Here is a 16,512-nt window from a genome sequence, read left to right as displayed (position 1 = left end):
GCTGGCTTTAACCAGCAGCAGACCACCCTGCATCCCACCGCTGGCTTTAACCAGCAGCAGACCACCCTGCACCCCACCGCTGGCTTTAACCAGCAGCGGACCACCCTGCACCCCACCACTGGCTTTAACCAGCAGCAGACCACCCTGCACCCCACCGCTGGCTTTAACCAGCAGCGGACCACCCTGCACCCCACCGCTGGCTGTAACCAGCAGACCACCCTGCACCCCACCGCTGGCTTTAACCAGCAGCAGACCACCCTGCATCCCACCGCTGGCTTTAGCCAGCAGCAGACCACCCTGCACCCCACCGCTGGCTTTAACCAGCAGCAGACCACCCTGCATCCCACCGCTGGCTTTAACCAGCAGCAGACCACCCTGCACCCCACCGCTGGCTTTAACCAGCAGCAGACCACCCTGCACCCCACCGCTGGCTTTAACCAACAGACCACCCTGCACCCCACCGCTGGCTTTAACCAGCAGCAGACCACCCTGCATCCCACCGCTGGCTTTAACCAGCAGCAGACCACCCTGCACCCCACCGCTGGCTTTAACCAGCAGCAGACCACCCTGCATCACACCGCTGGCTTTAACCAGCAGCAGACCACCCTGCATCCCACCGCTGGCTTTAACCAGCAGCAGACCACCCTGCATCCCACCGCTGGCTTTAACCAGCAGACCACCCTGCACCCCACCGCTGGCTTTAACCAGCAGCAGACCACCCTGCATCCCACCGCTGGCTTTAACCAGCAGCAGACCACCCTGCACCCCACCGCTGGCTTTAACCAGCAGCAGACCACCCTGCATCACACCGCTGGCTTTAACCAGCAGCAGACCACCCTGCATCACACCGCTGGCTTTAACCAGCAGCAGACCACCCTGCATCCCACCGCTGGCTTTAACCAGCAGCAGACCACCCTGCACCCCACCGCTGGCTTTAACCAGCAGCAGACCACCCTGCATCCCACTGCTGGCTTTAACCAGCAGCAGACCACCCTGCATCCCACCGCTGGCTTTAACCAGCAGACCACCCTGCACCCCACCGCTGGCTTTAACCAGCAGCAGACCACCCTGCACCCCACCGCTGGCTTTAACCAGCAGCAGACCACCCTGCATCACACCGCTGGCTTTAACCAGCAGCAGACCACCCTGCATCCCACCTCGGGCTTTAACCAGCAGCAGACCACCCTGCATCACACTATACAAAAGGACACACATTTCTCCTGTTTCAGCTGGATGACTGTTCTCTGTGTTGTGTTTCAGCTCTGTCCAGCTGGATGACTGTTCTCTGTGTTGTGTTTCAGCTCTGTCCAGCTGGATGACTGTTCTCTGTGTGTTGTGTTTCAGCTCTGTCCAGCTGGATGACTGTTCTCTGTGTTGTGTTTCAGCCCTGTCCAGCTGGATGACTGTTCTCTGTGTTGTGTTTCAGCCCTGTCCAGCTGGATGACTGTTCTCTGTGTTGTGTTTCAGCCCTGTCCAGCTGGATGACTGTTCTGTGTGTGTTTCAGCCCTGTCCAGCTGGATGACTGTTCTCTGTGTTGTGTTTCAGCCCTGTCCAGCTGGATGACTGTTCTCTGTGTTGTGTTTCAGCCCTGTCCAGCTGGATGACTGTTCTCTGTGTTGTGTTTCAGCCCTGTCCAGCTGGATGACTGTTCTGTGTGTGTTTCAGCCCTGTCCAGCTGGATGACTGTTCTCTGTGTTGTGTTTCAGCCCTGTCCAGCTGGATGACTGTTCTCTGTGTTCTGTTTCAGCTCTGTCCAGCTGGATGACTGTTCTCTCTGTGTTGTGTTTCAGCCCTGTCCAGCTGGATGACTGTTCTCTGTGTTGTGTTTCAGCTCTGTCCAGCTGGATGACTGTTCTCTGTGTTGTGTTTCAGCTCTGTCCAGCTGGATGACTGTTCTCTGTGTTGTGTTTCAGCCCTGTCCAGCTGGATGACTGTTCTCTGTGTTGTGTTTCAGCCCTGTCCAGCTGGATGACTGTTCTCTGTGTTGTGTTTCAGCCCTGTCCAGCTGGATGACTGTTCTCTGTGTTGTGTTTCAGCCCTGTCCAGCTGGATGACTGTTCTCTGTGTTGTGTTTCAGCCCTGTCCAGCTGGATGACTGTTCTCTGTGTTGTGTTTCAGCCCTGTCCAGCTGGATGACTGTTCTCTGTGTTGTGTTTCAGCCCTGTCCAGCTGGATGACTGTTCTCTGTGTTGTGTTTCAGCCCTGTCCAGCTGGATGACTGTTCTGTGTGTGTTTCAGCCCTGTCCAGCTGGATGACTGTTCTCTGTGTTGTGTTTCAGCCCTGTCCAGCTGGATGACTGTTCTCTGTGTTCTGTTTCAGCTCTGTCCAGCTGGATGACTGTTCTCTCTGTGTTGTGTTTCAGCCCTGTCCAGCTGGATGACTGTTCTCTGTGTTGTGTTTCAGCTCTGTCCAGCTGGATGACTGTTCTCTGTGTTGTGTTTCAGCTCTGTCCAGCTGGATGACTGTTCTCTGTGTTGTGTTTCAGCCCTGTCCAGCTGGATGACTGTTCTCTGTGTTGTGTTTCAGTCCTGTCCAGCTGGATGACTGTTCTCTGTGTTGTGTTTCAGCTCTGTCCAGCTGGATGACTGTTCTCTGTGTTGTGTTTCAGCCCTGTCCAGCTGGATGACTGTTCTCTCTGTGTTGTGTTTCAGCTCTGTCCAGCTGGATGACTGTTCTCTGTGTTGTGTTTCAGCCCTGTCCAGCTGGATGACTGTTCTCTGTGTTGTGTTTCAGCCCTGTCCAGCTGGATGACTGTTCTCTGTGTTGTGTTTCAGCCCTGTCCAGCTGGATGACTGTTCTCTCTGTGTTGTGTTTCAGCCCTGTCCAGCTGGATGACTGTTCTCTGTGTTGTGTTTCAGCTCTGTCCAGCTGGATGACTATTCTCTGTGTTGTGTTTCAGCTCTGTCCAGCTGGATGACTGTTCTCTGTGTGTTGTGTTTCAGCTCTGTCCAGCTGGATGACTGTTCTCTATGTTGTGTTTCAGCTCTGTCCAGCTGGATGACTATTCTCTGTGTTGTGTTTCAGCTCTGTCCAGCTGGATGACTGTTCTCTGTGTGTTGTGTTTCAGCCCTGTCCAGCTGGATGACTGTTCTCTGTGTTGTGTTTCAGCTCTGTCCAGCTGGATGACTGTTCTCTGTGTTGTGTTTCAGCTCTGTCCAGCTGGATGACTGTTCTCTGTGTGTTGTGTTTCAGCTCTGTCCAGCTGGATGACTGTTCTCTGTGTTGTGTTTCAGCCCTGTCCAGCTGGATGACTGTTCTCTGTGTTCTGTTTCAGCCCTGTCCAGCTGGATGACTGTTCTCTGTGTTGTGTTTCAGCCCTGTCCAGCTGGATGACTGTTCTCTCTGTGTTGTGTTTCAGCCCTGTCCAGCTGGATGACTGTTCTCTGTGTTGTGTTTCAGCCCTGTCCAGCTGGATGACTGTTCTCTGTGTTGTGTTTCAGCCCTGTCCAGCTGGATGACTGTTCTCTGTGTGTTGTGTTTCAGCCCTGTCCAGCTGGATGACTGTTCTCTGTGTTGTGTTTCAGCCCTGTCCAGCTGGATGACTGTTCTCTGTGTTGTGTTTCAGCCCTGTCCAGCTGGATGACTGTTCTCTGTGTTCTGTTTCAGCCCTGTCCAGCTGGATGACTGTTCTCTGTGTTGTGTTTCAGCCCTGTCCAGCTGGATGACTGTTCTCTGTGTTGTGTTTCAGCCCTGTCCAGCTGGATGACTGTTCTCTGTGTTCTGTTTCAGCTCTGTCCAGCTGGATGACTGTTCTCTGTGTGTTGTGTTTCAGCCCTGTCCAGCTGGATGACTGTTCTCTGTGTTGTGTTTCAGCCCTGTCCAGCTGGATGACTGTTCTCTGTGTTGTGTTTCAGCTCTGTCCAGCTGGATGACTGTTCTCTGTGTTGTGTTTCAGCTCTGTCCAGCTGGATGACTGTTCTCTGTGTGTTGTGTTTCAGCTCTGTCCAGCTGGATGACTGTTCTCTGTGTTCTGTTTCAGCTCTGTCCAGCTGGATGACTGTTCTCTGTGTTGTGTTTCAGCCCTGTCCAGCTGGATGACTGTTCTCTGTGTTGTGTTTCAGCCCTGTCCAGCTGGATGACTGTTCTCTGTGTTCTGTTTCAGCTCTGTCCAGCTGGATGACTGTTCTCTGTGTGTTGTGTTTCAGCCCTGTCCAGCTGGATGACTGTTCTCTGTGTTGTGTTTCAGCCCTGTCCAGCTGGATGACTGTTCTCTGTGTTGTGTTTCAGCTCTGTCCAGCTGGATGACTGTTCTCTCTGTGTTGTGTTTCAGCCCTGTCCAGCTGGATGACTGTTCTCTCTGTGTTGTGTTTCAGCCCTGTCCAGCTGGATGACTGTTCTCTCTGTGTTGTGTTTCAGCCCTGTCCAGCTGGATGACTGTTCTCTGTGTTGTGTTTCAGCTCTGTCCAGCTGGATGACTTTGAAGCGTACCTCAAAGACATGAGCAAAGACTCCGCCTACAAGTTTTCTCTGCAGTTTGAGGTAGTTTTCTGATGACCTAATGATACACAGAAACATGTTATACCTGGATTAGATATATGATCATATTATACCTGGATAATGTTATACCTGGATTAAATATATGATCATGTTATACCTGGATTAGATATATTATACCTGGATCATGTTATACCTGGATTAAATATATGATCATATTATACCTGGATTAGATATATGATCATGTTATACCTGGATTAGATATATGATCATGTTATACCTGGATTAGATATATTATACCTGGATCATGTTATACCTGGATTAGATATATGATCATATTATACCTGGATTAGATATATGATCATGTTATACCTGGATTAGATATACCTGGATCATGTTATACCTGGATTAAATATATGATCATGTTATACCTGGATTAGATATATGATCATGTTATACCTGGATTAGATATATGATCATATTATACCTGGATTAGATATATGATCATGTTATACCTGGATTAGATATATGATCATGTTATACCTGGATTAGATATATGATCATGTTATACCTGGATTAAATATATGATCATGTTATACCTGGATTAGATATATGATCATATTATACCTGGATTAGATATATTATCATATTATACCTGGATCATGTTATACCTGGATTAGATATATGATCATGTTATACCTGGATTAGATATATGATCATGTTATACCTGGATTAGATATTGTGTTTGAGTCGTCGCTCATGGCCTGTCATGTGTCTGTCATGTTGTAGGAGCTGAAGAGCGTAGGTCTGGATCTTTCCCATGATGCAGCAGACCTGCCAATCAACAGACCCAAGAACCGCTACACCAACATCCTGCCATGTGAGTGACCCAGACACTACGCCATATATAACAGCACACCAACATCCTGCCATGTGAGTGACCCAGACACTACGCCATATATAACAGCACACCAACATCCTGCCATGTGAGTGACCCAGACACTACGCCATATATAACAGCACACCAACATCCTGCCATGTGAGTGACCCAGACACGACACCATATATAACAGCACACCAACATCCTGCCATGTGAGTGACCCAGACGCGACCATATATAACAGCACACCAACATCCTGCCATGTGAGTGACCCAGACACTACGCCATATATAACAGCACACCAACATCCTGCCATGTGAGTGACCAGCCGCCATATATAACAGCACACCAACATCCTGCCATGTGAGTGACCCAGACACTCGCCATATATAACAGCACACCAACATCCTGCCATGTGAGTGACCCAGACACTACGCCATATATAACAGCACACCAACATCCTGCCATGTGAGTGACCCAGACCTCGGACCATATATAACAGCACACCAACATCCTGCCATGTGAGTGACCCAGACACTACGCCATATATAACAGCACACCAACATCCTGCCATGTGAGTGACCAGGGGGACCCCATATATAACAGCACACCAACATCCTGCCATGTGAGTGACCCAGACACTACGCCATATATAACAGCACACCAACATCCTGCCATGTGAGTGACCAGGGGACCATATATAACAGCACACCAACATCCTGCCATGTGAGTGACCCAGACACTACGCCATATATAACAGCACACCAACGTCCTGCCATGTGAGTGACCCAGACACTACGCCATATATAACAGCACACCAACATCCTGCCATGTGAGTGACCAGTGCCATGTATGCTGGTTAATCTGTAGAAACAGGAAACAGATACCTGATGAGTACTGAATAGAACCATGACTTTCCCCAGATGACTTCAGCAGAGTGAAGCTGATCTATTTACATAACGACGAGGGATCCGACTACATCAACGCCAACTACATACCAGTAAGTACCAGTGCATACCAACTACATACCATTACATACCAACTACATACCAGTAAGTACCAGTGCATACCAACTACATACCATTACATACCAACTACATACCAGTAAGTACCAGTGCATACCAACTACATACCATTACATACCAACTACATACCAGTAAGTACCAGTGCATACCAACTACATACCATTACATACCAACTACATACCTGTAAGTACCAGTGCATACCAACTACATACCATTACATACCAGCTACATACCAACTACATACCAGTAAGTACCAGTGCATACCAACTACATACCAGTAAGTACCAGTGCATACCAAATACATACCAGTAAGTACCAGTGCATACCAACTACATACCAGTAAGTACCAGTGCATACCAACTACATACCATTACATACCAACTACATACCAGTAAGTACCAGTGCATACCAACTACATACCATTACATACCAACTACATACCAACTACATACCATTACATACCAACTACATACCAACTACATACCATTACATACCAACTACATACCATTACATACCAACTACATACCAACTACATACCAACTACATACCATTACATACCATTACATACCAACTACATACCAGTAAGTACCATTACATACCAACTACATACCATTACATACCAACTACATACCATTACATACCAACTACATACCAGTAAGTACCAGTGCATACCAACTACATACCATTACATACCAACTACATACCATTAAGTACCAGTGCATACCAACTACATACCACTACATACCAACTACATACCAACTACATACCATTACATACCAACTACATACCAACTACATACCATTACATACCAACTACATACCAGTAAGTACCAGTGCATACCAACTACATACCATTACATACCAACTACATACCAACTACATACCATTACATACCAACTACATACCATGGCATACCAACTACATACCAGTAAGTACCAGTGCATACCAACTACATACCATTACATACCAACTACATACCATTACATACCAACTACATACCATTACATACCAACTACATACCAGTAAGTACCAGTGCATACCAACTACATACCATTACATACCAACTACATACCAACTACATACCAACTACATACCATGACATACCAACTACATACCATTACATAGCAACCACATACCAACTACATACCAGTAAGTACCAGTGCATACCAACTACATACCATTACATACCAACTACATACCAGTAAGTACCAGTGCATACCAACTACATACCATTACATACCAACTACATACCAACTACATACCAACTACATACCATTACATACCAACTACATACCATTAAATACCAACCACATACCAACTACATACCATTACATACCAACTACATACCAGTAAGTACCAGTGCATACAACTACATACCATTACATACGAACTACATACCAACTACATACCAGTAAGTACCAGTGCATACCAACTACATACCATTACATACCAACTACATACCAGTAAGTACCAGTGCATACCAACTACATACCATTACATACCAACTACATACCAACTACATACCAACTACATTTCATTACATACCAACTACATACCAGTAAGTACCAGTAAGTACCAACTACATACCATTACATACCAACTACATACCAGTAAGTACCAGTGCATACCAACTACATACCATTACATACCAACTACATACCAACTACATACCATTACATACCAACTACATACCAGTAAGTACCAGTGCATACCAACTACATACCATTACATACCAACTACATACCAACTACATACCAACTACATACCATTACATACCAACTACATACCATTACATACCAACCACATACCAACTACATACCATTACATACCAACTACATACCAGTAAGTACCAGTGCATACCAACTACATACCATTACATACGAACTACATACCAACTACATACCAGTAAGTACCAGTAAGTACCAACTACATACCATTACATACCAACTACATACCAGTAAGTACCAGTGCATACCAACTACTTACCATTACATACCAACTACATACCAACTACATACCATTACATACCAACTACATACCATTACATACCAACCACATACCAACTACATACCATTACATACCAACTACATACCAGTAAGTACCAGTGCATACCAACTACATACCAGTAAGTACCAGTGCATACCAACTACATACCATTACATACCAACTACATACCAACTACATACCAACTACATACCATTACATACCAACTACATACCAGTAAGTACCAGTGCATACCAACTACATACCATTACATACCATTACATACCAACTACATACCATTACATACAACCACATACCATTACATACTAACTACATACCATTACATACCAACTACATACCAACTACATACCATTACATACCAACTACATACCAGTAAGTACCAGTGCATACCAACTACATACCATGACATACCAACTACATACCAACTACATACCAGTAAGTACCAGTGCATACCAACTACATAACATTACATACCAACTACATACCAACTACATACCAACTACATACCAGTAAGTACCAGTGCATACCAACTACATACCATTACATACCATTACATACCAACTACATACCATTACATACCAACCACATACCAATTACATACCAGTAAGTACCAGTGCATACCAACTACATACCATTACATACCAACTACATACCATTACATACCAACTACATACCATTACATACCAACTACATACCAGTAAGTACCAGTGCATACCAACTACATACCATTACATACCAACTACATACCAACTACATACCAACTACATACCAACTACATACCATTACATACCATTACATACCAACTACATACCATTACATACCAACCACATACCAACTACATACCATTACATACCAACTACATACCAGTAAGTACCAGTGCATACCAACTACATACCATTACATACGAACTACATACCAACTACATACCACTAAGTACCAGTGCATACCAACTACATACCATTACATACCAACTACATACCAGTAAGTACCAGTGCATACCAACTACATACCATTACATACCAACTACATACCAACTACATACCATTACATACCAACTACATACCATTACATACCAACTACATACCAGTAAGTACCAGTAAGTACCAGTAAGTACCAACTACATACCATTACATACCAACTACATACCAGTAAGTACCAGTGCATACCAACTACATACCATTACATACCAACTACATACCAGTAAGTACCAGTGCATACCAACTACATACCATTACATACCAACTACATACCAACTACATACCATTACATACCAACTACATACCAGTAAGTACCAGTGCATACCAACTACATACCATTACATATCAACTACATACCAACTACATACCATTACATACCAACTACATACCATTACATACCAACCACATACCAACTACATACCATTACATACCAACTACATACCAGTAAGTACCAGTGCATACCAACTACATACCATTACATACGAACTACATACCAACTACATACCAGTAAATACCAGTATGTACCAACTACATAACATTACATACCAACTACATACCAGTAAGTACCAGTGCATACCAACTACTTACCATTACATACCAACTACATACCATTACATACCAACTACATACCATTACATACCAATTACATACCATTACATACCATTACATACCAACTACATACCAGTAAGTACCAGTGCATACCAACTACATACCAGTAAGTAACAGTGCATACCAACTACATACCATTACATACCAACTACATACCAACTACATACCAACTACATACCATTACATACCAACTACATACCAGTAAGTACCAGTGCATACCAACTACATACCATTACATACCATTACATACCAACTACATACCATTACATACAACCACATACCATTACATACTAACTACATACCATTACATACCAACTACATACCATTACATACCAACTACATACCATTACATACCAACTACATACCAGTAAGTACCAGTGCATACCAACTACATACCATTACATACCAACTACATACCAACTACATACCAGTAAGTACCAGTGCATACCAACTACATACCATTACATACCAACTACATACCAACTACATACATTACATACCAACTACATACCAGTAAGTACCAGTGCATACCAACTACATACCATTACATACCATTACATACCAACTACATACCATTACATACCAACCACATACCAACTACATACCAGTAAGTACCATTACATACCAACTACATACCATTACATACCAACTACATACCATTACATACCAACTACATACCATTACATACTAACTACATACCATTACATACCAACTACATACCATTACATACCAACTACATACCATTACATACCAACTACATACCAGTAAGTACCAGTGCATACCAACTACATACCATTACATACCAGCTACATACCAACTACATACCAGTAAGTACCAGTGCATACCAACTACATACCATTACATACCAACTACATACCAACTACATACCATTACATACCAACTACATACCAGTAAGTACCAGTGCATACCAACTACATACCATTACATACCATTACATACCAACTACATACCATTACATATCAACCACATACCAACTACATACCAGTAAGTACCAGTGCATACCAACTACATACCATTACATACCAACTACATACCATTACATACCAACTACATACCATTTCATACCAACTACATACCAGTAAGTACCATTACACACCAACTACATACCAGTACATACAACTACGTACCAGTGCATACCAACTACATACAAACTACATACCAGTAAGAACCAGTACATACCAACTACATACCAGTACATACCAACTACATAGCAGTAAGTGTCTGCTAACTATCATTGGTCAATGTAGGATCTGGTCAATACAGTGAACACAGCAAATACAGGGACCAGAGAGATCACAGGCATGATGCCATCCTCCCCCTCCAGGGTTATAAACCACCCAGAGAGGAGAGGGTAAATCACCACCCAGGGCCCTCTGCCTGAGACCTGAACCATAACCCTGGTTTTCTCCCTCTATAGGGTTATAACTCACCACCCAGGGTCCTCTGCCCTCTGCCTGAGACCTGAACCTCAACAGTAACCCTGGTTTTCTCCCTCTATAGGGTTATAACTCACCACCCAGGGCCCTCTGCCCTCTTCCTGAGACCTGAACCTCAACAGTACCCATAACCCTGGTTTCTCCCTCTATAGGGTTATAACTCACCACCCAGGGTCCTCTGCCCTCTGCCTGAGACCTGAACCATAACCCTGGTTTCTCCCTCTATAGGGTTATAAATCCCCCAGAGAGTACATCGCCACCCAGGGCCCTCTGCCTGAACCTCAACAGTAACCCTGGGTTTCTCCCTCTATAGGGTTATAAATCCCCCAGAGAGTACATCGCCACCCAGGGCCCTCTGCCTGAGACCTGAACCATAACCCTGGGTTTCTCCCTCTATAGGGTTATAAATCCCCCAGAGAGTACATCGCCACCCAGGGCCCTCTGCCTGAACCTCAACAGTAACCCTGGGTTTCTCACTCTATAGGGTTATAAATCCCCCAGAGAGTACATCGCCACCCAGGGCCCTCTGCCTGAGACCTGAACCATAACCCTGGGTTTCTCCCTCTATAGGGTTATAAATCCCCCAGAGAGTACATCGCCACCCAGGGCCCTCTGCCTGAGACGAGGAACGACTTCTGGAACATGGTCCTGCAGCAGAAGAGCCGCGTCATTGTGATGCTGACCCAGTGTAATGAGAGACGCAGGGTGAAGTGTGACCACTACTGGCCGTTCACAGATGAGCCGGTGGCCTACGGAGAGATCAGTGTTGAGATGCTGTCCGAGTCAGAGTCACCAGAATGGACCATACGGAACTTCAGACTGGGATATGTGAGTGGATCTACAGCGTTACATGATGAACAAAACGACAAATGATTTCAAAGTTTAACAAAACAAAACACTGATTTCAAAGTTTAACAAAACAAAACATCACTAGTTGCACGAGAACTACTTTTAACAATTTACGCTGAACATGTGTTATTTAGTATTTTATGTAAAAGACCAGATTAAATCTAAAATAGTCTGATGGGTGATTAAAAATTTTAGTCATTTAGCAGACGCTCTTATCCAGAGCGACTTACAGTAGTGAATGCATACATTTCATTTCATGCGTTTGTGTTTTTTGTACTGGCCCCCCGTGGGTTTCGAACCCACAACCCTGGCGTTGCAAACACCATGCTCTACCAACTGAGCTACAGGGAAGACATTATCACTTGTGAGTGATGCCCAGCATAAGAAACAATGTCTTTTTTTGTTGCGACTTGTTCGAGTCATAGTCGCACACCTCATGTAGCCTAGCCCATAGACCTACAGTTGAAGTCAGAAGTTTACATACACCTTAGCCAAATACATTTAAACTCAGTTTATCACAATTCCTGACATTTAATCCTAGTAAAAATTCCCTGTCTTAGGTCAGTTAGGATCACCACTTTATTTTAAGAATGTGAAATGTCAGAATAATAGTAGAGAGAATGATTTATTTCAGCTTTTATTTCTTTCATCACATTCCCAGTGAGTCAGAAGTTTACATACACTCAATTAGTATTTTGGTAGCATTGCCTTTAAATTGTTTAACTTGGGTCAAACGTTTCGGGTAGCCTTCCACAAGCTTCCCACAATAAGTTGGGTGAATTTTGGCCCATTCCTCCTGACAGAGCTGGTGTAACTGAGTCAGGTTTGTAGGCCTCCTTGCTCGCACACGCTTTTTCAGTTCTGCCCACAAATGTTCTATTAGGATTGAGGTCAGGGCTTTGTAATGGCCACTCCAATACCTTGACTTTGTTGTCCTTAAGCCATTTTGCCACAACTTTGGAAGTATGCTTGGGGTCATTGTCCACTTGGAAGACCCATTTGCGACCAAGCTTTAACTTCCTGACTGATGTCTTCAGATGTTGCTTCAATATATCCACATAATTTTCCTCCCTCATGATGCCATCTATTTTGTGAAGTGCACCAGTCCCTCCTACAGCAAAGCACCCCCACAACATGATGCTGCCACCCCCGTGCTTCACGGTTGGGATGGTGATCTTCGGCTTGCAAGCCTCCCCCTTTTTCCTCCAAACATAACGATGGTCATTATGGCCAAACAGTTCTATTTTTGTTTCATCAGACCAGAGGACACGATCTTTGTCCCCATGTGCCGTTGCAAACCGTAGTCTGGCTTTTTTATGGCGGTTTTGGAGCAGTGGCTTCTTCCTTGCTGAGCGGCCTTTCAGGTTATGTCGATATAGGACTCGTTTTACTGTGGATATAGATACTTTTGTACCTGTTTCCTCCAGCATCTTCACAAGGTCCTTTGCTGTTGTTCTGGGATTGATTTGCACTTTTCGCACCAAAGTACGTTCATCTCTAGGAGACAGAACGCGTCTCCTTCCTGAGCGGTATGACGGCTGCGTGGTCCCTTGGTGTTTATACTTGCGTACTATTGTTTGTACAGATGAACGTGGTACCTTCAGGTGTTTGGAAATTGCTCCCAAGGATGAACCAGACTTTTGGAGGTCTACAATTTATTTTCTGAGGTCTTGGCTGATTTCTTTTGATTTTCCCATGATGTCAAGCAAAGAGGCACTGAGTTTGAAGGTAGGCCTTGAAATACATCCGCAGGTACACCTCCAATTGACTCAAATGATGTCAATTAGCCTATCAGAAGCTTCTAAAGCCATGACATCATTTTCTTGAATTTTCCAAGCTGTTTAAAGGCACCAGTCAAAGTTAGTGTATGTAAACTTCTGACCCACTGGAATTGTGATGCAGTGAATTATAAGTGAAATAATCTGTCTGTAAACAATTGTTGGGAAAAATGACTTGTGTCACACACAAAGTAGATGTCCTAACCGACTTGCCAAAACTATAGTTTGTTAACAAGAAATTTGTGGAGTGGTTGAAAAAATGACTTTTAATGACTCCAACCTAAGTGGATGTAAACCTCCGACTTCAACTGTATATGGGTCAAAACTATTTATAAAATTTAACAAAATAAAAACTATTTTGAGATATCAATATGAATATTTTTTGTGCTGAGCATTAACTGAAATGTCTGTTATTTTCCGTTTTTTAAGCAACTAATTGACCGACATCCATTAAATGATTTGTTCCGTTTCCTTATTTTCTTTGTTGGTGTGAGCTCAATGCAGTTCCTCCGGAGATAAATCAATTCAAGCCCGAACTGATAATGTAATGATCGTAGCATAGCTGTGTTCTGACTAGAGATAATGTAATGATCGTAGCAAAACTGTGTTCTGACTAGAGATAATGTAATGATCGTAGCATAACTGTGTTCTGGCTAGAGATAATGTAATGATCGTAGCATAGCCACGTTCTGACTAGAGATAATGTATTGATCGTAGCATAGCTGTGTTCTGACTAGAGATAATGTAATGATCGTAGCATAGCCGCGTTCTGACTAGAGATAATGTAATGATCGTAGCATAGCCGCGTTCTGACTAGAGATAATGTAATGATCGTAGCATAGCCGTGTTCTGACTAGAGATAATGTAATGATCGTAGCATAGCTGTGTTCTGGCTAGAGATAATGTAATGATCGTAGCATAGCCACGTTCTGACTAGAGATAATGTATTGATCGTAGCATAACTGTGTTCTGGCTAGAGATAATGTAATGATCGTAGCATAGCTGCGTTCTGACTAGAGATAATGTAATGATCGTAGCATAGCTGTGTTCTGACTAGAGATAATGTAATGATCGTAGCATAGCTGCGTTCTGACTAGAGATAATGTAATGATCGTAGCATAGCTGTGTTCTGGCTAGAGATAATGTAATGATCGTAGCATAGCCACGTTCTGACTAGAGATAATGTAATAATCGTAGCATAGCCATGTTCTGACTAGAGATAATGTAATGATCGTAGCATAGCTGTGTTCTGACTAGAGATAATGTAATGATCGTAGCATAGCCACGTTCTGACTAGAGATAATGTAATGATCGTAGCATAGCCGTGTTCTGACTAGAGAGATAATGTAATGATCGTAGCATAGCCGCGTTCTGACTAGAGAGATAATGTAATGATCGTAGCATAGCCACGTTCTGACTAGAGATAATGTAATGATCGCAGCATAGCCACGTTCTGACTAGAGATAATGTAATGATCGTAGCATAGCTGTGTTCTGACTAGAGATAATGTAGCATAGCCACGTTCTGACTAGAGGTAATGTATTGATCGTAGCATAGCTGTGTTCTGACTAGAGATAATGTAATGATCGTAGCATAGCCACGTTCTGACTAGAGATAATGTAATGATCGTAGCATAGCCGTGTTCTGACTAGAGATAATGTATTGATCGTAGCATAGCTGCGTTCTGACTAGAGATAATGTAATGATCGTAGCATAGCCACGTTCTGACTAGAGATAATGTAATGATCGTAGCATAGCCGTGTTCTGACTAGAGATAATGTAATAATCGTAGCATAGCCGTGTTCTGACTAGAGATAATGTAATGATCGTAGCATAGCCACGTTCTGACTAGAGATAATGTAATGATCGTAGCATAGCCACGTTTTGACTAGAGATAATGTAATGATCGTAGCATAGCTGTGTTCTTACTAGAGATAATGTAATGATCGTAGCATAGCCGCGTTCTGACTAGAGATAATGTAATGATCGTAGCATAGCCGCATTCTGAATAGAGATAATGTAATGATCGTAGCATAGCCACGTTCTGACTAGAAATAATGTAGCATAGCTGTGTTCTGACTAGAGATAATGTAATGATCGTAGCATAGCTGCATTCTGACTAGAGATAATGTAATGATCGTAGCATAGCCACGTTCTGACTAGAGATAATGTAATGATCGTAGCATAGCCGCGTTCTGGCTAGAGATAATGTAATGATCGTAGCATAGCCACGTTCTGGCTAGAGATAATGTATTGATCGTAGCATAGCCACATTCTGACTAGAGATAATGTAATGATCGTAGCATAGCCGCGTTCTGGCTAGAGATAATGTAATGATCGTAGCATAGCCACATTCTGACTAGAGAGCTAATGTATTGATCGTAGCATAGCCGCATTCTGAATAGAGATAATGTAATGATCGTAGCATAGCCACATTCTGACTAGAGATAATGTAATGATCGTAGCATAGCCACGTTCTGACTAGAGATAATGTAATG

The 16,512-nt window shown here is 43.6% G+C and overlaps 1 protein-coding gene across 6 annotated transcripts in view; it reads left to right on the top strand.

Moving 5' to 3' along the window:
* The window catches only part of ptpro (protein tyrosine phosphatase receptor type O), a 143,517-nt gene that overhangs the window by 118,244 nt on the left and 8,761 nt on the right, over positions 1-16,512 (top strand). For 5 of the 6 annotated variants that reach the window (XM_045712040.1, XM_045712039.1, XM_045712041.1 and 2 more), the window contains 4 exons: positions 4,400-4,481; positions 5,226-5,316; positions 6,240-6,316; positions 11,958-12,215. In XM_045712040.1, the coding sequence (XP_045567996.1) occupies positions 4,400-4,481; positions 5,226-5,316; positions 6,240-6,316; positions 11,958-12,215 (508 nt within the window). Of the gene's footprint in view, positions 1-4,399; positions 4,482-5,225; positions 5,317-5,350; positions 5,506-6,239; positions 6,317-11,957; positions 12,216-16,512 lie in introns of those variants that run through there. The other variant, XM_045712042.1, reaches the window with a different exon arrangement.

Source organism: Salmo salar, unplaced genomic scaffold (genome assembly GCF_905237065.1).
Source record: "Salmo salar unplaced genomic scaffold, Ssal_v3.1, whole genome shotgun sequence".
NCBI lineage: Eukaryota > Metazoa > Chordata > Actinopteri > Salmoniformes > Salmonidae > Salmo > Salmo salar.
The sequence above is the reverse complement of the archived record's forward strand: the minus strand, read 5'-3'. Positions and strand labels throughout refer to the sequence as shown.